A 26,434-nucleotide genomic window follows, 5' to 3' on the forward strand; every position below is an offset into this window, starting at 1 on the left:
TTATGGTTGTTGCTATTATGTCAAGGTATTCCCTGGTTTATTTTCAGCCTTTCACTGTGTAATGAATCAATCATTCCACTTGTTTGTTTATAACTATGACACATCATTTGTTTTCCAATGAGAAATCTTCAAAAGGTGTAGGAAAAAAGCAATTATTTTGTGATACTCATTTGCAATAAAAGTTTGCACACTCTTTCTCCACTTGAATACATTTAGCATTTTTATTTAAAATTACTGCCCTGCCCCATCCCTGAACCATATTCTTGAATTAACGTGTAACTCTCTATATGTTCTGTATTTCTTTTCATAAGCAGAATTAGAGACCTATTCAAAAGGCTGATAGCATATGAGCTCATAAACTAGAGGCAACCTCTTAGAAGTGCAAGTTTTCTCAACTATGCTGTGTTTCTAGGCATCTGTCAAGAAGGAAGCAAACATGAAAATGAGTAAGACCTTAAGCAGTGTGTGTATATCTTGCCAGCAGTGCTTTGTATTTTAAACAGAGTCCACTTTTATTAGGTTATTGTTGGTCATTAATGGAGAGGGTTTGCACTTAACCCTATGTGCTACATCATTCGAACTATCCACAAAGAATATTCTGGCTGTACACAGTGAGACTATAATCCTTCTGTATTCCTTTCTGAAATTTTGGTTCAGTAGTCCATATATAATTGCATTGAGGCAGCTGTTGAAATATGCCATATAGTAACTGGCCACAAATAGCCACTCTGGGATCCTGGGCTCCATGCTGACAGGGTCTGAAGCCACAGCGAGACCAATAAAGTTGAGAGGAGCCCAACAAATGGCAAAAAGGACAAAAACCACAAACATGGTGACAAAATTCCTGAAGTCCTGTGGTTTCATTTTGGGTTTATTGTCAGGTTTCACCCTCCATCTGACCTGAAGAACCAGGATCCATATTCTTAGGTAACAGAAGATGACTATGGTCATAGGAACTATGAAATGGAAAACCACTACGGCTATGGTGTATGCTGAACTGATAGACTGTGCAAAGGTGCAGGAGTAGATCCTTGGGTCATACTGCAGGGTTCCGGTATGCAAATTGGGCATGACTGCCACGAGCGTCAGCATCCATATCAGGAACACGTGGCAGAGGGAATTCTTGTTACTGTACAGCTTGTCATACTTGAGACTGTGGCAGATGTAGCAGTAACGGTTAATGGCAATTCCAGTGATATTGAATATGGAGGCAATGACACTGAGACCCATCAGGAAGCCACTGATTTGGCAGTGCAAATAGCCCAGATTCCATCCATTGTTAAATATAGATGTCAGCACCAAGGGGTATGGGTAAACAGCCACCACCAGGTCTGCAACTGCAAGGCTCACCACAAATATATTTCCTAAAAGAGAAAGGTTTAGGAAGTACAGGTTATCACCAGTTTTATATGGATTGCATTGGTTTTCTTTCAAAGTTATTATTTTTTTTTAAAGAGCTGTTTCTGCACTGCCGGTAACCTGGCCTCACAGCCACTGCCATATTATAACTGAAATGGAGGCCGTTTTCATCAGGAAACAAGCCCACTGTTGCCCTTGTCAAATCAATTCTGTTCGCAAATTCCTGCATTCCTAAGACAAGGCATAGGCCATGTTCAAAACTGTTGTTTTTCAAACTATTTGGTTGCTGTTCTTGGACAGCAATGAATCCTTGACCCTTGGTACAATAGTTAAGAGAAAAAGCATTTTTTCATCGACTGTCTGGGCTAGAATATTGACTTCACCCCTTCCTAGCTGTCTAACTGGGACAAGTTATATTATCTCACCAAATGTCAATTTCCTCTTCTGTAAGATGGGGTAAATGATAGTACCCTCTTCATAAGGCTATGATGAGGACAAATTGAGGCAATCTGTGTCAAGTGCTGAGCAGCATCCGTCACATAAGTGCTCAATTAATGTTGGTATTCTACAACACTCTCACCTCAATCCAAAGGAGAAGGTAGCAATACTTCTAGATTTCATAAAGAACTTACAGTATAAAAATTAAACCCTAAATATTTTCTATGTTAATATGATAACACATTTGAAAGTATAAAAACAAGGAACTCTAATCAAATTTTCTAAGATAGTCTGCAAAGTATGTTCTTTACTTTTGTAGCTCATTTGCCTTTGTTTCTTACTATTCCTTCTGTCTTCAATGGCTCTTCTAATTTTTAAAATGCTACCCATTTTCCCAAATCCATCTTAAATGGAAATGCCTCTCTAATTTTTAAAATGCTACCCATTTTCCCAAATCCATCTTAAATGGAAATGCCTCAAGCCTTCACTTACTTGCCCAACTACATGGAAGACCTTCCTCTTTCGCAGGCTTCTAAATCACTTTATTTAGACCACATTTAATTTAGATTAAATTGCCATAAATTTCAATAAAACCTTATTAAGTGCATTCAATAGGTACTGGATAAACAGGAAAGAACAGAGAGGGATCCTGTGATCCTCAAACTGAGAAAAAATTGAAAGAGAGAAAGAAGGGTAAGAGTATGTGTAGAAAAAGAGGTAGCAAGGAATGGAGTGAGCTAGGAACAAGTGGGGAGGAACATTCCAGGAGGAGTCACCATATATTTTGCCTTTTATTATATTTATTTGTATGTAAACTTACGTTTCCTGTATTTCTATACCATAGTACCCTAAGAGTGTGTCCTGCGTGTAATCGGATCTTGAATAGTGGTTCCCAGTGAGACTTGCTCAGATGCTTGGTGGCAGATATTAAATTGTCATCTCCCAATATCCGAAATAAAACCACCTTTGTATTTGAGGTTCCTATTTGATTAATTTTATTCCACATCCCTCCAAAAATTGCAAAGAAATGAAGTAAAAGAGCAGTTGTGGCTAAAAAAAGGGAAGGTTTTGGCATATGGGTAGGAATTTCAGATAGATTGTTGTAAAAACAGTTTCTTTGAAAACTGGTTACATGAGACCAAATGAAAGCAATAAAAACAAATTTATTTTTCCCCACAGAACAATTTCAATCACCAATGAAATATTTAAATTCCAAAGTGGGCTTGTTTTAATGAACTTTTAACTCAAAATGCATAATAATTAAAAAATACTTACATGAAATTCAGCTACAAATTATCATCGAAGCAGTCCATTTTTACCCAGAACGTCATGATGACAAACTGACATAGATTTATTTTTAGAGAGCTTAAAAATAAGATCAAAAACAATGTCATAGATTTCTTTCACAGCTTTAGTCCTCTGCTCCATTTAGTTTATGGCAATTATGCTTCTTTTTTGTTCAAGTCATTACATTAATTAAATCATTAGTTTACTTTTTTTTGAGCTAATCCCCTTTTACAAGTGTCTGGAGAAAAAAAAAATTAAGCCATAGACTCTACTACACAGATGTGGCTCTCAGGTAACTCAGGTGGAAGCTTTATCATATCTGCGGGGGGGTGTGGTGGGGAGGAAGAGGGATGATAAGAGTAATTAACTTCATCATGATATTATTACACATTATAAAATCATCTCTTCTACTTCAGCTCTGTGTACCTCCAGATAGATGGCGATCTACCCTTTTTACAGGCATCCAACAGTCCCTACAACCAGCACAGCAATGCATTCTGAAACTTAAAATAATTTCTGTTCGGGGCGCCTGGGTGGCTCAGTTGGTTAAGCAACTGCCTTCAGCTCCGGTCACGGTCCCAGGGTCCTGGGATCGAGCCCCGCATCGGGCTCCCTGCTCGGCGGGAAGCCTGCTTCTCCCTCTCCCACTCCCCCCGCTTGTGTTCCCTCTCTCGCTGTGTCTCTGTCAATTAAATAAATAAAATCTTTAAAAAAAAAAAAAAATTTCTGTTCGTGGCTAGCAATTCCTTTTCTGTTGGATTTACTTCCAGTCCTTACCACAGAGGAATTATGGACTCCGAGGATGTTAAGATTGAGAGGAATATTAGTGATCATGCAGGATAATTCCTACTTTTTAGAGATGAGGAAAACAGAAATACAGAGTTAAATTGGATGAAGTCATACAATTAATGCAAGCCTGCAACAATGCTGTTTGTTGATGTTGCTCAGTGCACTTCCTTAAGAAAGTTCCTGTGGCCAGAAATATGTGAGTGTTGGATATTGGGCCCTCTGGCCAGGCAGGCCCGGGCTTAGAGCCTCTTCAGGCATAATTCCAAAAAGGCATCTTAGAACCAGAATGAGGGGAAGGGAAGGCCGTTCAAGGTCTGTCTTCTGGTAAAAGAAGAAACAGTTGACAGCCTCACAGTGACTAAAGACACAAGCAAATTATAAAATGCTGAGCAAACATTCATTCTGGTGAATAAAACCTTAAATTGTAAGGGAAATATGGCACAGATACGAATAAAATCAGTTATTAGATAGCTGAAAAGTTGCCTTGTCTAAACTGCTTCCTTCAGAACTAGTCCTGGGACTTTCCTCTGGGAATGACCAAAGCAAGGAGCCATTGCTTTTCTAAGTAGTTCTCTTCTTCTCACCATCTTCCCATACCTCAAGCCATTGTCAGTGCCCATGAGGGCAGTGCCCATCTGAGATGTCTTTCTCCCCCTCCAATAAGACCTGGCATCGAGTTATATCTTTAAACAGAATGCAGAGTGGATTTATATTGCACGGACTAAGCTGAAAGGATGTTTGAATGCAGGGCTCCAGGGTCATGTTCCCTAGCAGAGACAAGCTGCGTGAGATGTGAAGACGTGGAAGTGAAGGGCAGTCAGGCTCTCTCCGCCCTCCAAAGCTCGGTGTGCAGCACCAGGTACCATGGCGGCTCTGGCTCTTTGACTCCTATCCACTGGCCTGCAGTGATGGTGGGGGTGAGGTGGGGGGAGGTAGGGGGAGGTGCAGCGTGCCCACAGCTCTTGCTCCTGCTCTGAGCTCCACCCCGGCTTGGGGAAAGTGAGAGACTGGCAGGAATTCAGTTCATCCTCCTGGGTTCCAGTCCTTCCTCCAAGGTTCTCCTTGCTTTCCGTTTTGACATCCATCTTTTCTTTTTTTTTTTTAATTAATTTATTTATTTATTTATTCATGAGAGACAGAGGGAGAGAGAGAGAGGGAGAGAAGCAGAGGGAGAAGCAGGCTCCCAAGGAGCAGGGAGCCCGATGCGGCACTCGATCCCAGGAACCTGGGATCATGACCTGAGCCAAAGGCAGATGCTTAACCATCTGAGCCACCCAGGCACCCATCCATCTTTTCTTCTCAGCTGCCTTATCTATGGACTTGAGGCTTGTGATGGTTAATTTTATGTGTCAACCTGACCAGGTCATGGGGTGCTCAGAGAGCTGGTTAAACATTACTTCTAGGTGTGTCTATGAGCGTGTTTCCAGAGGAGATTAGCATTTGAATAGGCCTGGTAAAGTTGTTGTCCTCTTCATTGTGGTGGAGCATTATCCAACTCATTAAGGGATTGAATAAAACAAAAAAGTTGAAGGAAAGGGGAACTCACTCTCTCTGCCTACGTGGGCTGGATACCAGTCTTCTCAGCCTGTAAACTGTAACTGACACCATAGGTGCTCCTGGACCGTGGACCCCCAAGTGATGGTGTGATCTGAAAGATCTCTTATAGACTTTGTATTGTCTGAGCCACCAGATCATAAAGTTGGCATGCACAGCATCAAATAGAAGTGATATAGACAAAATCTGGCTCAAGTATATACTGATGGCACAAGTAAATTGCATGAGCAAGTGTCACAGATGCCCATGGCCCACATTCCTTCATCATTGCCCCCTTTTTCTCAGCCTGCGCCTATGGCCTCATGAGAAGTCCCCTTTGGTCAGTTAATAAGGAAGAAAAAATCTTTTGGCATGCTTTACAGATGGGTTTTCATGATAGGCTGGTGCTGCCCAAAATTAGATGTTGTAGCACTCGGGACAAGGTCAAATCCAGAGACAAGGATAAAGGAAAATCCTCCTAGTGCAGAGAACTTTGAACAGAACTTCAAACTGGTTGTTCATTTTGCCTGGACAGAGCGACTGTCACAGGTACGTGTTTACATTGATTCATGGAGAGTGGCTAATGGTATAGCTAGACAGTCAAAGGTTGGAAGGAACAGGTTTAGAAAACTGGTAACACAGCAATCTGGAGAAGGGGTAGGAGCATACACCTCTCGGGATGGGCACTGAGTGTGAAGATACTTGTGTCCCATACGAACACTCACCAAAGAGCAACCTCAGTAGAAAAGAATTTGTTTTTGTTTTGTTTTGTTAGCAGAAGAGGATCTTAATGTCACAACCTGTGGACATTAATCTTTCCTCGGTCACCACTGTCCCTGACCAATAAGCTCACAAAGTTATCATGCAGCAGAAATTTAGAAATTACTAATGGGCCTAGCCACATAGACTACTACTCATGAAAATGATGTGATTATAGCCACTGCTGTGCTGACGAATGCCCAACCTGTCAACAACAGAGACCAACACTGATATGGCACCATTCCCCAGGAATATCAGCCAGACAATGGTGGTAGATTGATTACATTGGACCACTTCCATCATCAAAGAGGAAGTACTTTGTTCTCAGTGGAACAGAAGCATATTCTGGATATGGATTTGCCTTTCCTACCCTTAATTATTCACCAGTCTGACATCCATAGAATTACAAGGTCTTTGTTTATGATAAAAACATTGCTTCTGACTGAGGAACTCAATTTGTAGCAAGTGAAGCAAGGCATTGTGGTAGAATGGCTTATGAAGGTTTAGTTTCAGCACCAGCTGAATGAGCAGAGGGTAATGTCCCCCAGGGTGTAGTATGCGTTATAAATCAAGGACTGGATTCAGAGATCAGAAAATCAAGGGTGGGAATGGTCATTTTTCCTCTCACAATTATCCTAGTGACACCCTAGCAAAATATTTCCTTCCTGTCCCCACAACTAGGTTCTGTTGTTCTAAAGTCTTGGTTTCCAAGGGAGGAATGCTCTACCAAGAGACATAATAGTGGTTTCCTTAAACTGGAAGTTGAGACTGCCACCTGGCTACTTTGGACTCCTCATTCCAGGGAATCCATACACTAAGCATGGGGTCACTGTCCAAGTGGGGTGATTGATCCTGATTATCAAGGGAAAATTGGGTTGTTCCTACACAGTAGGAGCAAGGATGTATATGTCTGCAGTGCAGGAGCTCCCTCCCCTGGAGTGCCCCAGGACTGCCATGCCCTGTGATTAAAGCCAATGGAAAACGAAGCATCCCAATCCAGGCAGGAATGCCAATGTGCCGGAGCTTTAGGAAGGAAGGTTTGAGTCACCCGGACAGGCAAGAAATCTCTCTCCCCATCTCACACTGTACAAAGTTGGGGCCTTGAGTTTGTCTTCATCAGCACGTTTCTATGGCTCTAGCTATCTAGTTCCTAATTTGGTAACAGTTGAATCTGTGTGATGATTTCACCTGAGGAGAATTCATTTCCTTGTGTGGGCTCCCCTCAAAACTCTGGCTGGGGGGTGCCCATTACTATGGCAAGCTGGTTTCTGGGTTGTTTCTCACATCCTGTGTCCTAGGCGTTGGAGTAGATGCTGCCAATACCTTTTCCAAGTGCCCTCTGCCAGGCTGGTGCACTTACTACTGAATTTTGATGAGTGTTGGGTGCTTCCATTTACTTGCAGCTGCCTCCTCCAGAGAATTGCCCTCAGTTGAGTAGACAATGAATGACCAGTTGACAACAGAGTAGAAAAGGCCAGTCCCTTCACCTTTAGTGATTGCAACTTTGTGGTCAGATTTATAACCAGAGGCCTCGGCTTATTGGATCGGGCCAAGTCTAGGCTTCGCCTGAGATCCCATCCTTGCTTGACGCTTCCCCTGCCCTAGGCAGCTTCTCTCACCCACTACAGGTTTGTCCTGAGAGCACTCCCTCAATAAAGCATGAGTAGCGAAACTGCCACCTCCCTCTCAGGTTCTGTTTGTAGGCAACCTAAGGTGGACCTTCAGCTCTGTGATGAGCTTACGTGGTTTTCTAGAGTGGTTTTCTAAAGTCACCCACTTCTTAGAATAAAAGAGGGACTACTTACTACGTTACTTACAGAAACAAACCAACCAGCGGAAGTTCCAGACTTAAATGCCTTTTGGTCTTGCTTTTTAATCTTTTCGTCCTTGCTATTCTTCTAACATCAAACCAACATGTGACTCCACCCATATGCGTAGAAGTCCGTCTCCCTCTGAGACCTCTTGAGGTCCAGGGCTCTGACAGCACCGTGCCTGGCACACAGTAGGTGCTCGGTAATGGTTTGCTGGATGAACTTAAGTCTCTAAACTCCACTCCATACAAAAGTAGAAATTAGTTGCTTTCTTTGCACTTATTTGCCAGGATGTTATTTTTTTTTTCAACAGGCCAGGATTCATTCCTTCTTTCATTTTAGCCTGGACTTGAACTTGGAAAGCAAGATTAGAAACCCACGGAATTATTGTTCATAACTTAAAAAATAAAACCCTGGGATGCCTGGGTGGCTCAGTCGGTTGAGTGTCCGACTCTTGATTTCAACTCAGGTCATGATCTCAGAGTTGTGAGATCGAGCCCTGCATCAAGCTCCACACTGGGCATGGAGTCTGCTTGGGATTCTCTCTCTCCCTCTTCCTCTGCCTCCCCCCCCCCACCACTCCACTCGCACATGCTCTCTAAAAAAAAAAAATAATAACAAGATAAATAAAACCCTGACTGTGCCTGAACTGTGCCCAGCATCAAACAGAGATAAAGACCAGTTTAAACAGGAAAACTTTGGCTAGTCTTGAAAACATTTTTCATGTGTTTTACATAGCAAATCCACAGACTCAGATCTAAAAAATTTGGCTTAAGGAAGAATCTATTTATTTTGTACATCAGAGCTCACAGGCAATGTCTTACATTCTTAAATTTCAAAGGACTATATTTGAGAAACTTGTCTTTGCAGATTGTTAGAGGCAACGTGGACCTTAAGTTTAGAAACAAACACATCTGCATTCAGATCCTGGCTATGACACTTGCTAAATGACCTTGGGTAAGTCATAGCTTCCCAGAGCCTCAATCTCTTAATATGTAAAAAATCAAGATAATAATAATAATGACCATGGTGAGGGGGCGCCTGGGTGGCTCAGTCGTTAAGCGTCTGCCTTCGGCTCAGGTCATGATCCCCGGGTCCTGGGATCGAGCCCCGCATGGGGCTCTCTGCTGGGCGGGAAGCCTGCTTCTCCCTCTCCCACTCCCCCTGCTTGTGTTCCCACTCTCGCTGTGTCTCTCTCTGTCAAATAAATAAATAAAATCTTTAAAAAAAACAATGATGACCATGGTGAGGGTTTGAGAGAGTGCCCAGAACACCTTTGGCTTTGGATAATTACTCATTCCTTCTCTTCCACCGTGATGGAAACTACATGTCGTGCTTCTCAGAAGGCTCCTCCCCTGGTCAGATGGCCCCGGCTGGAACATCTCTCCTGGCAAGGGCTTGTCCCTCCCCTAATGCCTGTCCTCTGGCAGAGCTTTTCCTTTGGGGAATAAGCCTCTTCGTACCCTCCTGTCCTTCTCGCTATCAGCCCTTCCCTCTCCCTTCACACGTATCAGACAAGGCTGCCCCCTCTGTGTCCTTCCCGCCTATTTTAAATTTATCTTCCTATAATATCTGGGTTCTACCCACACCACGTTGCTGAAACTTCTCTCCGGTCATCAGTGCCACTCTTACTGAGCCTTCTCTCAGCCTTCATCCTCCTTAAAGTCCTGAAACATGATACCCTATTCATGTAACACCTGTCCACATATTACCACCCTGTGTGAAGAGTGGAAGATACTACGCATGTGGTACTGAGCACATCTAAGAACCTCGCTCCGTTGCCTCCTTGACCCCAGTTGCCTCCCTGGCTCTTCGGTCTCTGTATCTCACTGTCTTCCCTGACCTACCTACTCCCTAGCTTGGTGGTGACTCCCTAATACTGTAAGCATTGTTGATTTAGGGGTTGTCTTGACTGTTCTGTTACTGTAGCATATGTGCAATAAAAGAGGCTAAGAAAACTTCAGTATATAATAAACTAACACACATAACCCTATTGCTCTAGTTCAGTTTTCAGTCAATTTTTAAAAGTGTGAAATCCTACCAGGAATTCTTCTCATTTTCTAGATCTGGTTACTCTTTTCTCAGAAGGGTTGTTTAGCGGGATATTTGTAATATGTAAATCTCCACATTACAGCCAGATTGATTCAGCCTTTCATCTAGAAGCTAAATACAAACTACTGATGTCTATAGGGAGCTTGGGAAGATGGCAGAGTAGGAGGACCCTGAGCTGACTGCATACCACGTTTACAACTAGATACCATCCACATCCAAGTCAGTACATCAGAGAGCAACCTGAAGGCTGCAGAACAGACTCCACAACTAAATATGGAGAAGTTGCATCTGAAAGGTTAGGAAGGTCAGAAAGGCAGAGAGAGGCTACCTGCAGGAGGGAGGGAGCTGCATATACGCAGAGGGCAGAGAAATGGGCCCTTGCAACAGGGAGCTCACTCGGGGAAAACTAATCTCCATAAGGTTTGGCTTTAAAACCAGAGGGGATGAATTCCATGAGTTTGTAAAACCAGTGAGACTTGGAGCCTGGGGCTTTAAAAGTCAGCGGATTCAGCACTGGGTGAGCCAGGAGGGCGAGTGATAGCCAGATGGCCACCCTTAAAGAGACAGCAGCCTGCATGAAGAGGCAACATAACAATAGCAGTTTATAGAACACTGGGGACAAACAGGAGAGATCTGTTCATATTAATTTTGGAGCATGTTGGGGGACTTCTTTGAAAACAAGGGAGCTGGCAGATGCCACTTTCCTCCTCTGCCCCCCAGCATAAACACAGAGCCACCTACAGGAGGCAGGGCTTCACACACATGTCTAGCTTCAGCAGAGGGGTCAAGGCAAATTTTATTAAAGCTGGGCACATGCCCTACCCCACCAGCAGGGCCACAGCTGCCACTGGGTCCAGCTGCTGCTGCATGCCTACTAGTGCATTCCCAGCCACTGTTGCACACGGTGCCCAGACACTGGGTGCATGGCTACCTCCACACACCATGCCCCATGCCCAGCTGTGCACTCAGCATACAGCCGCTAGCCACCACTGTGCTTCAGTGGATCCAGCATAGAACTAGTGGCCCAATGCAAATTTTGCTAACACTGGTGCCCCACTCCCAAGTTCCCTGCAGACATGCACCCTCGGAGCTGGCCTGCCTGGCATGCACCCTCAGAGCTGGCCAACCAACAACAGGCAAAAAGCCAGTGCAGATTACTGCATGGAAAGGAAAAGTGACTCAGACACACTAGGACATAAGCAACACACTTAGGTCACTCTCCTAAAGGGCCAGGTTCTGGTGAACAGGGGACACGGCACTGCAGGGGACTCCAGGACCTCCTCTTCATAGTCACTGCCTTCAAAAGCAGTGTCGTAGCTGGCTTTCTTCACACAAAGAAACAGACACAGAGAGGCAGACAAAGTGAGGAAGACATGAACAGACTCTTCTCCAAAGAAGACATCCAGACATCATTGGTTTTTTAAATACCTAAACGTGTTAAACATTGTACTCTGCCTTAGAAGTAAAAATATATTCACCCATCTTAATTCTACCCAAATACTAAATAAAAAAGAGTTTATTGTATTTCCCATTATGTTATATTTAAAGCACAATGAACTTTAAGCTTAGCAATCCCATAATCCTTACAGTATTAGTAGTGTCCTAAATTAAAAAGTGAGGAAATGAAACAAGTCATTTGCCCAAGGTCATACCCATTGGATGGCAGAGTTACGATTTTATACCAGGTCCTTTGGTTCCAGAGCCCACATTATTCAAAGGGTACATATCACCCCAAAAACTTGAGTCTATAATAGAACTAATTTTCCATGGATAAGGATTCTTTTGTATATAAAGTATATATAAAACAACTTTATGTATGTATAACCTTTATGTTGTATATAAAACAACTTTATATATGTATAATCAATATAAAATATAACCTGTTTTGTAAATAGTCTTTTTAAAAAAACTTATGTGGTAAGCGGCACCTGGGTGGCTCAGTTGGTTAAGTGTCCAACTCTTGATTTTGGCTCAGGTTATGATTTCAGGGTTGTGAGATCGAGCACTGTGTCAGGCTCCACACTCAGAGGGGAGTCTGCTTAAGTTTCTCTCTCCCTCTGCCCCTCCCAAATAAATAAATAAATCTAAAATAAACCAGTTTGTGTTGTAAGAGAATATAATACCTATACACACAGCCCAAAAATGAAAATAGCTCAAGGTATTCCAAACAAAAATATAGGAAATAATTAAAGGTAAACTAATAGGATGAATTAGATAACAAAGGCATAAATGAAATTGAAACTATTTTTTAATTGGCAAATAAAGCTCTTAAAAGTAAAAATTAAAACTTAAGCCAAATCTTAAAATAAGAATGAATTAACTGGAATAGCATTTGTCTTGCCACAGAACTCTGTCCCAAGCTCCAAAATTATCCCAGACCTGGCACGGAGGAAACATTCAACAGGCATTTAAAAATAAAGGGGGGGGGATGAATGCATGAAGGATAAAAGCACATTATCATTTTCAAGATCACATAAGAGAGTTTTATATTTTGAAATGTGTTAAGAAAATTATAAAAGAGGAAATACTAGTTACTGATTAAAATATTTATCATCTTCCATTTAAGAAGTATGTGAGAAAATGTTTTAAAATTTAAGTTAGCGGGCTTGTTGTCAAACCTCCAAGTGGTATTTTTACAGGCTATATTACTTTCTTCAAAAGATACGGAGCCAATGTATTATTTGCCAATAGCTATGCTTTGTCTCCATTATTAACAATTATTTTGAAGCTCTCTCCTTGATTCTGCCCCATGTATGAAGTAGCTTTCATATTTCCCTATTTATTACCTATTCTTTCATCCTGATATTAATACTAACATCTTTTGTGTATTTTTAATTTGAATTTTAGCTATACTGCAAATAAGTTTTTTAATTATTTTAAATTTTTTTACTTTTAATTGAAGTACAGTTGACGTATAATATAAGTTTCAGGTGTACAACACAGTGATTCAGCATTCACGTATATCACAAAATGCTCACCAGGATGAGCGTAGTTACCATCTGTCAGGCAGTATCTTTTAAAACAACTCATGAGTACTTCATCTACCAACCAAGTTTCAAATTTCTCTCAAAAAATTTTTCTGCTCATGTTTGTAGTCTTAAACCTTTGTATGCCATATCTTATTTTTTATTTGAAAATAAAAGAATTTTAAGTGCCTTGATTGAAAGTAATCTCTTTGAAAGTAGGATTCATGTTTTACACAAGCTTAGCACATTGTCTTGTATTTTGACAAACCAGCAAGAATTTGCTGACAATTTATATTCCATCTTATACTGTAGGTATGCAATAAATATTTATTTAAATGAATATTCAGTAAGCTCCAAAAGTGCTCCAAGATCAGAGCAGGTAATCATCCTTTTAAACCAGAAGCTCCACAACTCAAATTCAGTAAGTAGCCTGAAAAATATTCAGCACAAAGATTTGTTTTTCTTTTTCTTTTCCCTTTTTCTAAAACTAATGCCTTCAATGTGATTGCCAAAAGTGGATTGCTCTATAGAAGAATAGATCTTAGAGCACCTCAACCAGAAAATCCAGAATTTTATTCTCCAATTGTAGCATCATTGAATTTCACTGAAATTTCCTGAGATGTCACATAGAGCTGTCATGTGTCAGGTCAGCTTGGTTAGCCAACCTATCTGAAAGGTGAGAAAATTAGGATGCTGATTAAGGAAGCATCTTTAGACTCTTTAGGAGAGTGGATGATACTGATGATACCATGCAGAGTTCTGAGCATGAACAACTGCTTCTTTAAAAGCAGTTAATTGGGGCATCTGGGTGGCTCAGTCAGCTGAGTATTGGACTCTTGATTTCGGCTCAGGTCATGATCTCAGGGTCCTGGGATTGAGCCCTGTGTCAGGCTCCACACTCAGTGGGGAGTCTTCTTGAGATTCTCTCTCCTCCCTCTGCCCCTCCCCCTACCTGCTCACGTGCGTGTTCTCTCTCTCACTCTCAAAATAAATAAATAAATCTTTTAAAAAAATAAAAGCAGCTAATTGCCTCTGGTGGCCTAGAAAATCCTGAGAGTGTGTGTATTTCATTTTTATAAAATAGGACATTTCTGTCAGCTAGGCAACTTAAAACTCCTTAGGAAAAGGGAGGAAATTCAAGCCACCTTATAAAGACCTTAGTTTTCACCTCAAATATTCCAATTACCGTTTTTTTAAGGATACTAATAAAGAATGAGCAGAACAAGGTCCAGAGACTCTATAGAGATTTAAAATGACTTCCAAAGCAGATATTTTTCAAAACAGGTATTTTTTTCCATTGGAGGTATAGTTGACACACAATGTTACATTAGTTTCTGGTATACAATACAGTGATTCAGCAACTGTATATGTGATGCTGTGCTCACCACAAGTGTAGCTACCGTGCGTCCCCATACACCATTACAGTACCATTGGCTACACTACGCTGTACCTCCCATTCCCCCCACCCCCCTCCTCTCTGACAACCACCAGTTCTCTGTATTTATGGGTCTTTTTTTTTTTTTTAAGATTTTCTTTATTTATTTGTTGGAGAGAGACACAGCGAGAGAGGGAATGCAGGGGGAGCGGGAGAGGGAGAGGGAGAAGCAGGCTTCCCGCTGAGCAGGGAGCCCTACGCAGGGATCCATCCCGGGACCCTGAGATCATGACCTGAGGCGAAGGCAGACACTTAACGACTGAGCCCCCCAAGCGCCCCTATGGGTCTTTTTCTGTTTTGTTTGGTTTTGTTTGTTTGTTCTTTTTTTTTTTTAGATTCCACATATAAGTGAAATCATATTGTGTTTGTCTTTAACTTATTTCACTTAGCATAATATCCCCCTAGGTCCACCCATGTTGTCACAAATGGCAAGATCTTATTTTTTTTATGATTAATACTGCATTGTGTGTGTGTGTGTGTGTGTGTGTCTGTATATGTGTGTGTGTATATATATATCCAGATACACTATATATTCTTTATCCATGCATTTGTCGATGGACACTTAGGTTGTTTCCACATCTCAGCTGTTGTAAATAATGCTGCAGTGAATATGGGGCATATATCTTTTCAGGTTGGTGTTTCTGTTTCCTTTGGATAAATATTCCAGAAGTGGAATTGCTAGATTATATGGTAGTTCCATTTTTAAGTTTTTGAGGAACCTCCATACTGTTTTCTACAGTGGCTGCACCAATTTACATTCCCACCAATAGTGCACAAGGGTTCCCCTTTCTCCGCATCCTTGCCAACACTTGTTATTTCTTCTTTTTGATAATAGCCATCCCAACAGGTATGAGGTGATATCTCATTGTGGTTTTGATTTGCATTTTCCTGATGATTAGCAATGTTGAGCATCTTCTCATGTGTCTGTTGGCCATCTGTATGTCTTCTCTGGAAAAATGTGTATTCAGATCTTCTGTCCAATTTTTTGTTCAGATTGTTGTTTTGATGTTGAGTTGCATAAGTTCTTTATATATTTTGGATATTAACTCCTTTTTGGATGTATCATCTGCAAATAACTTCTTGCATTTGGTAGGTTGACTTTCAGTTTTGTTGATGGTTACCTTCTCTGTGCAAAAACTTTTTATTTTGATATAGTTCCAATAGTTTATTTTTGCTTTTGTTTCCTTTGCCTGAGGAGACACTCCTAGGAAAATGTTACAATGGCCAATGTCCGAGAAATGACTACCTGTGTTCTCTTCTAGGATTTTTATGGTTTCAGATCTCACATTTAGGTCTTTAGTCCATTTTGAGTTTATTTTGTGTATGGTGTAAGAAAGTGGTCCACTTTCATTCTTTTGCATGTAGCTCTCCAGTTTTCCCAGAACCATTTGCTAAAGAGACTATCTATTCTCCACTGTATATTCTTGCCTCCTTTGTCATAAATTAATTGATCATATAAGTGGGGGTTTATTTCTGGGCTTTCTATTCTGTTCCACTTATCTATGTGTCTATTTTTGTGTCAGTACCGTACTGTTCTGATTATTACAGCTATATATTATATCTTGAAATCTGGGATTGTGATACCTCTAGCTCTGTTCTTCTTTCTCAAGATTGCTTTGGCTTTTGTGGCCTTTTTGTGGTTCCATACAAATTTTAGGATTATTTATTCTCGTCCTGTGAAAAATACTATGGTGTTTTGATAAGGATTGCATTGAATCTGTAGATTACTCTGGGTAGTATGGACATCTTAACAATATGAATTATTCTAGTCCATGAGCATGGAATATCTTTCCATTTGTGCCATCTTCAATTTCTTTAATCAGTATTTTATAGTTTTTGAAGTATAGATCTTTTCATCTCCTTGGTTAAGTTTATTCCCAAGAATTTATTCTTTTTGGTGCAATTGTAAATGGAATTGTTTTCAATTCAGATATTTTCAGATATTTTTCAAATCAGGTATTTTTGAAAAACAGAGCCATCAGGTGTTAGTAAGAACTAAATGCAGGAGGTGTAATTTAGGACATTTTACCTTTGCTTAACTTTCAGAACTGTCAAGAGAAAAATGATTGTGCTAAGCTCCATCTTATCTGTGATTAATTTAATGCTAAAAACTGCTACTTTCTTATGAGATGAATAGCTGGAAGATCCAAAGATCAGATCTAAATTTAATCATGTAGACCCCCAAATCAATTATGTATTTAGGAGTCTTAATCCACTGTCATAAGGTTTCCAAGCAATTCTGAGGATTGCTTTGGCAAATTTGGATAAAATTTAGAGTTCAATAATAATAAACTACACAGACCAGGAAAAAAGTCATGAAACTTTAAACAGTGGCTAAGAATGCAAGGGGAAAAAGTCAAGAAAATGCCTTTAAAAATAAAAAATTGCCTTGAATCAATAATTTCAAATCTCATGAAGAGCTATAGGAGGAAAATGTCAACAGTACTGACAAGAACTCTATCAGATTAAGTATTATATTAAACATTGACTTTGTTAGCATGAAATCATTTTCCAAGTCTGTACATACAGTTAGGTCATAACTTTTTGAATGGTAACATACTTGTCTGAGAAAGTTATTGCAGCTTCCAGAGCAGATTCATTTTAAATTAGAGAACAGCTTGGATATTGAAATAATCAGCCTCTCAAAGGCTGGATATTGAAACAGTCAGAATCTTGGTCCTACTTGCTGTGGAGAGAAAATGTTTATTATGAGAGGGAAAATGGTGACATCAGAGAATTTGTATAATTTCCATAATGCTGCAAAAGAGAATTAGATTCTAACTGATTTCACTTCTTACTGTTCGTATTGTCCACTTACTTAAAAAATACATTTAAAAAATAATAACATAAAAACTAATTATAGAATATATACTAATAACATAATACCATTATTTCTGTAGTGTTTTGCAACTTCAAAGCGATTGGTAGACAGGATGGGCAGAATCTAAACCCTGTGAGAAGAGTACCCCACTGGACAGATGGAGAAACTAAGACTTAGAAAGATTGAGTAACTAGATCCCACACATAGTACAAATAAAGGTATTGCAGATATGAAAGACTCAGCCTGGGTCTGATTTTAATTCCTGTACTCCTTCCACTGTCACACTGGGTTGTGTGCTGGAGTAAGAAATACTGATCATTTATCTGTGAATTTGGGGTTTTAGTTTTTTTTTATCTACCTGAGGGGGTTTTTATAAGGACGAATAAAACATAATGTGGGAAAATGCTTTGAAAACAGAATCACTCTGTGTACATAAATACAAAGCACTAGACATTCCAAATAAGAAGTTATTTTTCTACTTCATCTACAGAAATCAGATCAAAATAGCTGTCTGAAAAGTAAACCACAAACTACAATTTCACCAATTGCTTACTTTAATTTTCTCAAGTTTGAAAAATGTTTCAAACAAATCAATAAATTTTTAAAATAAAATTGGATGGAAAAATTAAATTCCTTTAACAATTTGGGTTAGGTTGATAAGGGTGCTATAAAATACTTATAATTTTAAGTGGAAATGTTCACCAAAAGATGACCAGTGGCTTTTGCAAAATCAGTTATGGACCAGAACAATTAAAAAAAAAAAGACTTAAGTTTTATCTCAAAAGGTTAAGACTGTCAATGAATACAGCAGAGCAGATTGTTGAGGAATACTGTCTATCTGTTGTAATTGCTCATGCCCCAGAAGTGAGACCTTTGTCACAATTCTATTTACCTTATATCTGATGTCCATGGATATTAAGTGAATCACAGCAAAGCATTACTTACAGTAAGAAGAGACTATAGGATGCAAAATGAATCTTTATGAAGAAAAATTTTGAAAGGATAAACTGCCTTAATAGTATTGTCCAAAATGCATTTTCTTTTTCTTTTGGGATTTGGGCAATTGGTTCATATACAGATTTTTTTTTTATGTTTTTGGCTTTAACGATCCCACAGAACACTGGTTTTTAAATCACCAGTAAATCATGTTACTAGTCACCTTTGGACCTCAATAGAGACATCGTGAATTGATTCTACAGGAGACATTGTCTGATTCTTTATTTTATAATGTGGTGAAGGGCTTATCTTCCATCCACTTTTGAACACCTAAGTGAGAGTGACGTGCTCACTCGAGTGAACCCCCCATGTTCTTTAGATGTGTGTCATCACAAACGGAATGGCCAGGCTGGCTGCCAATTTAGGCTGTTTCTCCTGAGTAGTTACATTTTGAAGGGGTCACTGCAGGCCTGGAAGAGCCCATCTGACCACAGGATCGCTCCCCCTAGGAGGAGTGTTCACTCACACACACCACACGTCAGCTCATCATCAGTGTCCCCACCTCATCCTACCCAAACTCACAAAAACTGCCTAAGTTCCAGAGGACCAACCCATTGCTTCTGTGTAGTTGGTTACTTCATTCTCTTCCAAGAAGGGAGAACTACATGGGAAATTTCTAAAACTTGCGTACATTTCTTGGGAAATAAAACAGGGAAACCAGATGTCTTTTCCTGCAGAGGTCTTTTTCTCTAGCAGATATGAGACAAGTGACCCAGATAGTTTAGGACAAGTGAGGCACAGTTTCATAAGCACACCATTTCCTAGGTTTGTGATGTCTGTCATCACTGCATGTGTCTGTGTCATTGTACCCACAGTTCTTACTGCTAGTCACTTTCATTGCGTTCTAATCTCCAACTCCATAATGAGTTTAATAATCATGTAAACACAAGGATACCAGAATCAAAAAGGACTCCAGATTTTGTCCAACCCCATTATTTTAGTGATGTGAAAACAGTCCAGGGAGATGATGATTTATCTGCAGTCGCAAATCCATTCAGTAAAGATCTGGAGTCCAGTTTCTGGATCCATTCTCTCTACAAACTCCTCCCACACTTCCCTGGAGGATCTGGTATGTTTGTCCCCAACACAGGAGCACTCGACTGTGAGCAAATGGGTACACTTATACTTGTTTCCACCCCATCTCTGATGCTAAACCCACTCTATCATCATGTCTTGCCCCTGAGTTCTGTCCTGACATTTCTAAGTTAGGAAAGGAAGCTTCTACCTGTCCCTTCCACACCACTCTTCCTCAGTCTCACAGGATCCCAAAAGGGTCAGAACTTAGAACAGGGCAGCTTGATTTCAAGAGCTCATGAATGTCCTATGACCCAGCAATTCCAAATATTATTTCAGCCATATTGTTGGTTTGAATAATTTTCTGAGCCAGCCCTGAAGCCAAATACCGTATCATATATTCTTTAAGACACTTATAAGTGAACTTCTAGAATAAAATATGTTTGTAAGTTTGGGACTATCTTTTTTGCTGATGCACAACAGACACAATTAGGAAACATACATATGTGACCTCTACTAAGAGATCAAATCTAATGATGGTGATCAAAAGGTATTGAAGAACAGGGACTAAGAAACAATGGGGAAGAAGAAAAGAGAAGGCAAAGGAAGAGAAGGAAAGAGAGCAAAGAGAAAATGAAAGCCAGGATATGGTGAACAGAATGGCGAAGGGCTCCGTCAAGGCAGCTATGAGGACATTCACTGGGACCTAGCCTGGGGTACGAGTGACCAGATGGTGAGAGTGGCCATGGGTCATGGAGAAGGCAGTGAGCCTCTGCCTTTAGTATCGAGCAATGGCTACAGAGAGAGAGAGAGCCAAGTTCAATGCAGACAACCATCTGCTTGCGGTTGGTAAAAGAGAAAAATGGACATGGGTGGTTTCCAGTACTTAGATTGGGCATAAGTTCTCGTTCAAGTTGTGAGTAATAATACTACCAACTAGCAACAGCCTCATTTCATTTCTCAGAAGTGATGGTCACGTGTACATACATAGGGAAAAATACATCAAGCAGGGTCTTTGTTTTGTGCACTTGACTGTGTTATGCCTCGATTTAAAAACAGCCTTTTTTCAGTAGGCAAGCATGCCTGAGACTATAACATCTTAAAAATAGCCCTGGGGTGTCCCTCAGATCTCTGAGACCCTACGTCCATGTTGTCTCCATACTCTTTGCAGCTTCTCTGAGTAGAAATGCAGGATGGAGAGAGAGAACACTCAGTGTAGGCCTGAAAGAAACAAGGGCAAGCATTTTTGCAGCTAACAAGAGTTACACTCAAGCACGTAAACACAGTGCTGACGCTCCAGTCTTATGGTCATTCTGGGGAACTTTTTATATTATTTTATTTTTTTACAATACTGAGAGTCTACCCCACTGTGTACCAGATTTAAAAATAATAAACTACTTTAGATAGGTAACTTTCTAAAATCTTATGGCCCTGTCTTCTTAAAAAGAACACACTGGATGTGACTGGACCTTTCCTTGAACGCTCAGGATCACAATTAATAAATGCATTATTGGACTATGTGTTTTCAGGAGCAGTTAATGGTGAGCAGTTATTTGCTTTACAACTTGCCTCCCAAAGGTTGTGCTTGTTTTTAAGACCTGCTTTTAATGAGTCTATTTCAACCCATGCTGTTTGCCACATGTGCTGTTCCTTTAAATGTGTCAGTCATCCTCCTAATATATGACAATCTGGACACTAGGCTCACTCTGTAGGGTGCTCTAAAAACAAATCAGCTATGGGAGAAAGCCTGTTATTTTTGCTGATTTTCATTTATTGGCTGTATTCTAGATAGGTTCGATTGCCAGATAATTGAATTTTGAATAGAATAGAATAAATAGAATTTATTTTTTTTAGTAAAAGTTTTAGTTAAGCATGATGTACATAGAGAAAAGTACACAAATCATAAGTCTACAGTTCAACTGTTTTTAACAGATTTCAACAACAAAAAAGGTTGTTTGGGAGTGCCTGCGTGGCTCAGGCTGTTAAGCTTCTGACTCTTGATTTCAGCTCAGGTCATGATCTCAGGATCCTGGGATTGAAGCCTGTGTCCAGCCCCACTTCAGGCTCTATGCTCAGTGGGGAGTCTGCTTGAGATTCTCTCTTTCCCTCTCCCTCTGCCCCTCCCCACGCACACTCTCTGGCTCTCTCTCTAAAATAAATAAATACATCTTTTTAAAAAATTAAAGTTGTTTTTGGGACACCTGGATGGCTCAGTCGGTTAAGCGCCTGCCTACAGCTCAGGTCATGATCCCAGGTTCCTGGGATGAAGTCCCACATCGGGCTCCCTGCTCCACTGGAAGCCTGCTTCTCCCTCTGCCTCTGCTCCCCCTGGTTGTGCTCTCTCTCTCTCTCTCTCTCTCTGACAAATAAAATCTTTAAAAATAATTAAAGTTGTTTTTAACATACCTTTGTTAGGTATACTTAGGAGAAAAGAGCACATAACATTACCTACTTTGTCCTTTTCAAAATATGCATCATTTTCCATATGCAAAGTATTTTTCCCATATGTGTGAGGCTAAGAAAATAGATATTTTCTCTATCTGACACATGTACAAAATAGAGGCTTGGATCACTGATTTCTCAGATCACAGAGTAGAGAGCAAGGATATTACTCCTAGTGTTCCAGTGCAGGAATGTTCCCATTACTGTTGTAATGAAATTTACTCAGAAGGAGCAAATATGGTAGTATCAATATCTGGTATCAAAATGAGCAGACATTCTGCCATCACCTAAGAGCCTGGTGGGTGTTTGAAACCTTGTCTTCTCTGATTGACCAGTGCCCCTGACATACAGCTCTTAAACATTTTGTATTTCTTCTCTGGGGAGTCGAATGTCAACATGCTCTCTTGAGGGAGGGTGGGGGCATAAGTAACCCTACCATTATACCAGATCTCCAAAAGAAATTTCACAGCTTACGATGCCTTAGCATTCTTATTTCCTTATATCATTTCTTCTGTTCTCTTCTTTGCATCTTTTATCCCTAATGCCAACACAATAATTTAACTGAAAGGGAAGGATTGAACAATCGTAAGAACTTTCGATAACCATCCCAAAACTCATTGGAATCAGCTATTTCTCTCCCTGTTTCAAATTACCATCCATTCTAGAAAGCCTCACATGGTTTGAATTGGAATGGTGAAACATCTGAATAAAAAGTCCCAATTATACAAATATGAAAGTTCAAAAGCTTCACAAACTAAAGCTCATTCCAAGTCTCCCATTAGCTACAGAAAGGCATTTTATAGACTGCCCTGCTGAAAAATTGCTTAGCACATAACAGAATACAAAATACAAAGTAGTGTGGAAGGTGCATTTTTTACCATTCTTTTTCATAAAGCAGAAGAAGTAGAATTATTTTGGGCATGTGAATATTTTTTTTTTAAATGAAAGTTCCTGCAAGATTCAAACTTTCCAAGTGCTGCAATCGTTGCTACTAACAGAGCAGAATGAGCTCTAGGGACAAGCTCTGTGTATTTTAACCCACCACTTAGGGGATGTAGGACCAATCTTTGTCTTCAGTTCCTCCTTTGTGAAGAGGCTCACAGTGGCATTTCCCACCACAGGGCTTCCCCGAGAATTCAGTTAACATAGCCTTTAGAACTGTGTCTGGCCTGCAGAAAACTGCTTCTAGTGCCAGAAGGAAAGGAGCCTCTTTTTTGTTTGTTTTTACAAGGGAACAAAGGAATGCATCGGACAGGTCAAAGCAAAAGTCCTATTATCAAATCCTAATCTAAGGAATTAAAATAAGTAGTAATGCAACATGGAGATTGCAAAGCAGATTAACCTGTCATAATAGAGCCAGCTCTCCCGGACCCCAGAGATAGAAGGTACAGTGGACATTGGCAAGAAATCAGCCATGATGAAAAAACAGGCTTTCCCCACAGCTTCGCTCCTGGGTATGAGACAGATAATTCTTTTTTTTTTTTTAAGATTTTAAGTAGTCTCTCCACTCATCGTGGGGCTCGAACCCACAACCCCAAGATCTAGAGTCGCATGTTCCACCCACTGAGCCAGCCAGGCGCCCCAAGACAGATAATTCTTATACCATGCTCCTAGCACTGTGTTCTCTCCTACCTTCTTTTTCTTTTTTTCACCCAATGTGTTTAAACTAGACCAAAAGCAAAACCAATTCACCCATTTCTCTCATCAATCTATATCTATGAGCTTGTTTTTCTATTTTCTTAGATTCCACATCTAAGATTATATGGTATTGGTCTTTCTCTGATTGATTTCACTTAGCATAATGCCCTTAAGGTCTATCTGTGTTGTCACAAATAGCAAGATTTCATTCATATATATATATAAGCTCTTTATGTATGTATGTATATTTATGTGTTCATATATGTATGTGTGTATGTGTATATATATATATATATATTACATTTTCTTTATCCATTCATCTGTTGATGGACACTTAGGCTGTTTGTGTATCTTGACTATTGTAAATAATGCTACAGTGAACATGGGGGTTCAGATAGCTTTTTGAGTTAGTGTTTTTGTTTTCTTTGAATAAATACCTAGAAGTGGAATTCCTGGCTCATAGGGTAGTCTCCTGGTTTTAATTTTTTGAGGAACCTCCATATTGTTCCACAGTGGCTGCACCAGTTTGCATTCCAGCAATTTACAACAGTGCATATGGGTCCTCGCCAACACTTGTTATTTCTTCTTTTTGATAATAGTAATCTGATGGGTGTGAGGTGATAGCTCATTATGGTTTTGATTTGCATTTCCCTGATGATGAGTGATATTGAGCATCTTGTCATGTACCTATTGGCCATCTGGATGTCTTAAAAAAAAAAAATGTCTATTCAGGGGCGCCTGGGTGGCTCAGTTGGTTGAGTGGACAACTCTTGATTTCGGCTTGGGTCCTGATCTCCGGGTCCTGGGATTGAGCCCCTGAGTCCTCTGCACTCAAGCAGGGAGTCTGCTTGAGGATTCTCTGGCTCTCTCCCTCCACTCCTCCCCCGATTCAAGTGCACTCTCTCCTCTCTCTCAAAAAAAAAAAACAAAACAAAGTCTATTTAGATCTTCTGCCCATTTTTAAATCAGATTTTTTTTTGCTGCTGAGGTGTGTGACTTCTGCATATATTTTAAATATTAGCCCCTTATCAAATGTGATTTGCAAATATCTCCTCCCATTCAGCAGGTTGCCTTTTCATTTTGTGGATGGTTTCCTTTCCTGTGCAGAAACTTTTTAGTTTGATGTAGTCCCACTTCTTTTTGCTTTTGTTGTTTTGGGTTTGGTGTTAGATTTAAAAACTCATCACACAGACTGTGTCAAGGAGCTTACTGCCTATGTTTCTTCAAAGAGCCTCTTCTTTGGTGTTAGATTTAAAAACTCATCACACAGACTGTGTCAAGGAGCTTACTGCCTATGTTTCTTCAAAGAGCCTCTTCTTGAAGGCAGAATTCCTCTAGATTAAGCCAATCATATATGAAATGAGGTTATTAAATGGACTAACTCAAAATCAGTTCATGTTAGCAGGTGACAATGAAGTTACTTCTTAAGCTACTCACTGTCCAAAGCATTAAAAGGAAAAGGGGGGCCCTCCTGGGAGAAAGCTAAAGAAAATCACAGCATTGATCAACTAACTACCTTAGAACAACAACAACAACAACAAAAAATACTGCTTTTGACAAACACGAGTGCATGGTTCTTCCCCCTTGTCACCCCCACCTCCAAAATGTCAGCTTCTAAATAACTAGGCACCTAATCATCTCTTAAAGATCTGAACATCCAGTGTCCTATGGAAAATCATCCCTGGCCTCCCACCCAAGAGAAACCAATTTCAATTCATTGCTTGGAGGATAAAGTAAGTTTAACTCAAACACAAAATTAGTTTTAGTAGTATATTATATGTAAATATACTCTTTACTGTAACATTTTTATTTTTAAAATGGAAACTTGTTTAACTTGGAAGAGTAATAATCATGTTTAGGGGCCTTGGGAGTCTTTTTAAATTGCACGCTTCAAACTGAAAACTACCCCTGACAACAAAACCAAAGTAAAGCTGCTCATTTCACAGGCTTATTATTGTCTCCTATTTTAACCAAGTTGGGGGAAAAATTATATGTAAAAGCAAGCAGCTGATAAGTTCATTGATCTGATTTGGAAGGACTTCTTGAACTTTCAGCAACCTGTATCTGATGTCTCTCAAGCTAATAAACCTCAGAAATTGATCATTGTACAGTGAGGTTTTCCCCTAAAATAAAGAGAACCTGACTCTGGCAAAGTGTTCTACCCCTTAGGGACTTAAGACTCCTAGTTTCATTGTGGGAGGTGGCAGGAGGGAAAGAAAAAAAAAAAAACTTACACAGGTTAAAGGAAAAGGAAACTCACAGGCTTCTCCCTGTGGTGGGAAAAAGAACTCAAAGTTCCCAGTTTTTTTTTTTTTTTTTTAAGAAAAGTCACTTTTTTAGAAAAAGCTAATTGACAGCTGAGGAGAGGGTTGTGTTCTGGAAATTGGCCCCGGAAAGGCGGGGAGGCGGCCGCCGGGTGAACGTTGGGTGCTGCCCGGCCCCGGGAGGGAGCCCCTACCTGCGTTCCTCAGCTTCTTGTTCCAGCACACGGAGAGGATGACCAGGAGGTTGCCCAGGACGTCCACCACGATGGTGAAGATGAGGATGAAGGCAAGCGTGCAGGCCACCCACGAGGGTCGCGGCCCCGCGCTCTCCCCACTGCCCGGCGCCCCCTGAGAGGCATTGAGCAGCGTGCTGCCATTGCCCCTCGGGGTCCCTCCCGGCGCACCCCACCGCCCGGCCATCGCGCTCTGGGAGCTCAGCGCCACCCCTTTCACCACGGCTTATGGCTCTCCGCACCTCTCCCCGCGCCTACTCCGCATCGCAAGTGCTCCTTCGCCGCCGCCCTGCCCCCTCCACCTCCTGCCCGGCGGCGGGACTCTGCACCTGCAGCCCCAGCGCCGCCCGGTGACACCTGGCATCCTCCTGGAGGCTTCTCGGCCTTGGGGCTCCCTGTCCCATCCCCGCAGCCCGTGCCGACAGCACCCCCGCGCGGGGTGCCTGCACCGTGCGCCGCCTGCGCTCTAGCCGGGCAGTGAGTCCAGGGGAGCCAGAGGTGAAAGAAATCAGGGAATTTTCTCAGGAATTGCACCACTCCTGGAATGGAAATCATTCCCTCCCCGCCCCCCGCCGCCCCACCCCCACCCCACGGACT

The 26,434-nt window shown here is 40.9% G+C and overlaps 1 protein-coding gene across 1 annotated transcript; it reads right to left on the reverse strand.

Annotated features, from left to right (window-relative positions):
• Nucleotides 1-495: 495 nt before the first annotated feature.
• MTNR1A (melatonin receptor 1A) lies at nt 496-26,024 on the reverse strand. The gene is made up of 2 exons (XM_028099695.1): nt 25,799-26,024; nt 496-1,364 (listed from the first exon to the last, which is right to left on the reverse strand). Exons 1-2 carry the CDS (start codon nt 26,022-26,024, stop codon nt 496-498), a joined length of 1,095 nt encoding a protein of 364 aa, XP_027955496.1.
• Between the last annotated feature and the right edge of the window lie 410 nt (nt 26,025-26,434).

Source organism: Eumetopias jubatus, unplaced genomic scaffold (assembly GCF_037043125.1).
Source record: "Eumetopias jubatus isolate StellerSeaLion01/CBP00866 unplaced genomic scaffold, mEumJub1_p1.0 scaffold_2, whole genome shotgun sequence".
NCBI lineage: Eukaryota > Metazoa > Chordata > Mammalia > Carnivora > Otariidae > Eumetopias > Eumetopias jubatus.

Coding starts and splice junctions, on each gene's coding strand:
- MTNR1A (XM_028099695.1), bottom strand. CDS start 26,024: ATGGCCGGGCGGTGGGGTGCGCCGGGAGGGACCCCGAGGGGCAATGGC. Junction 1,365..25,798: donor CAAGAAGCTGAGGAACGCAG/GTAGGGGCTCCC, acceptor TTTCTCTTTTAG/GAAATATATTTGTGGTGAGC.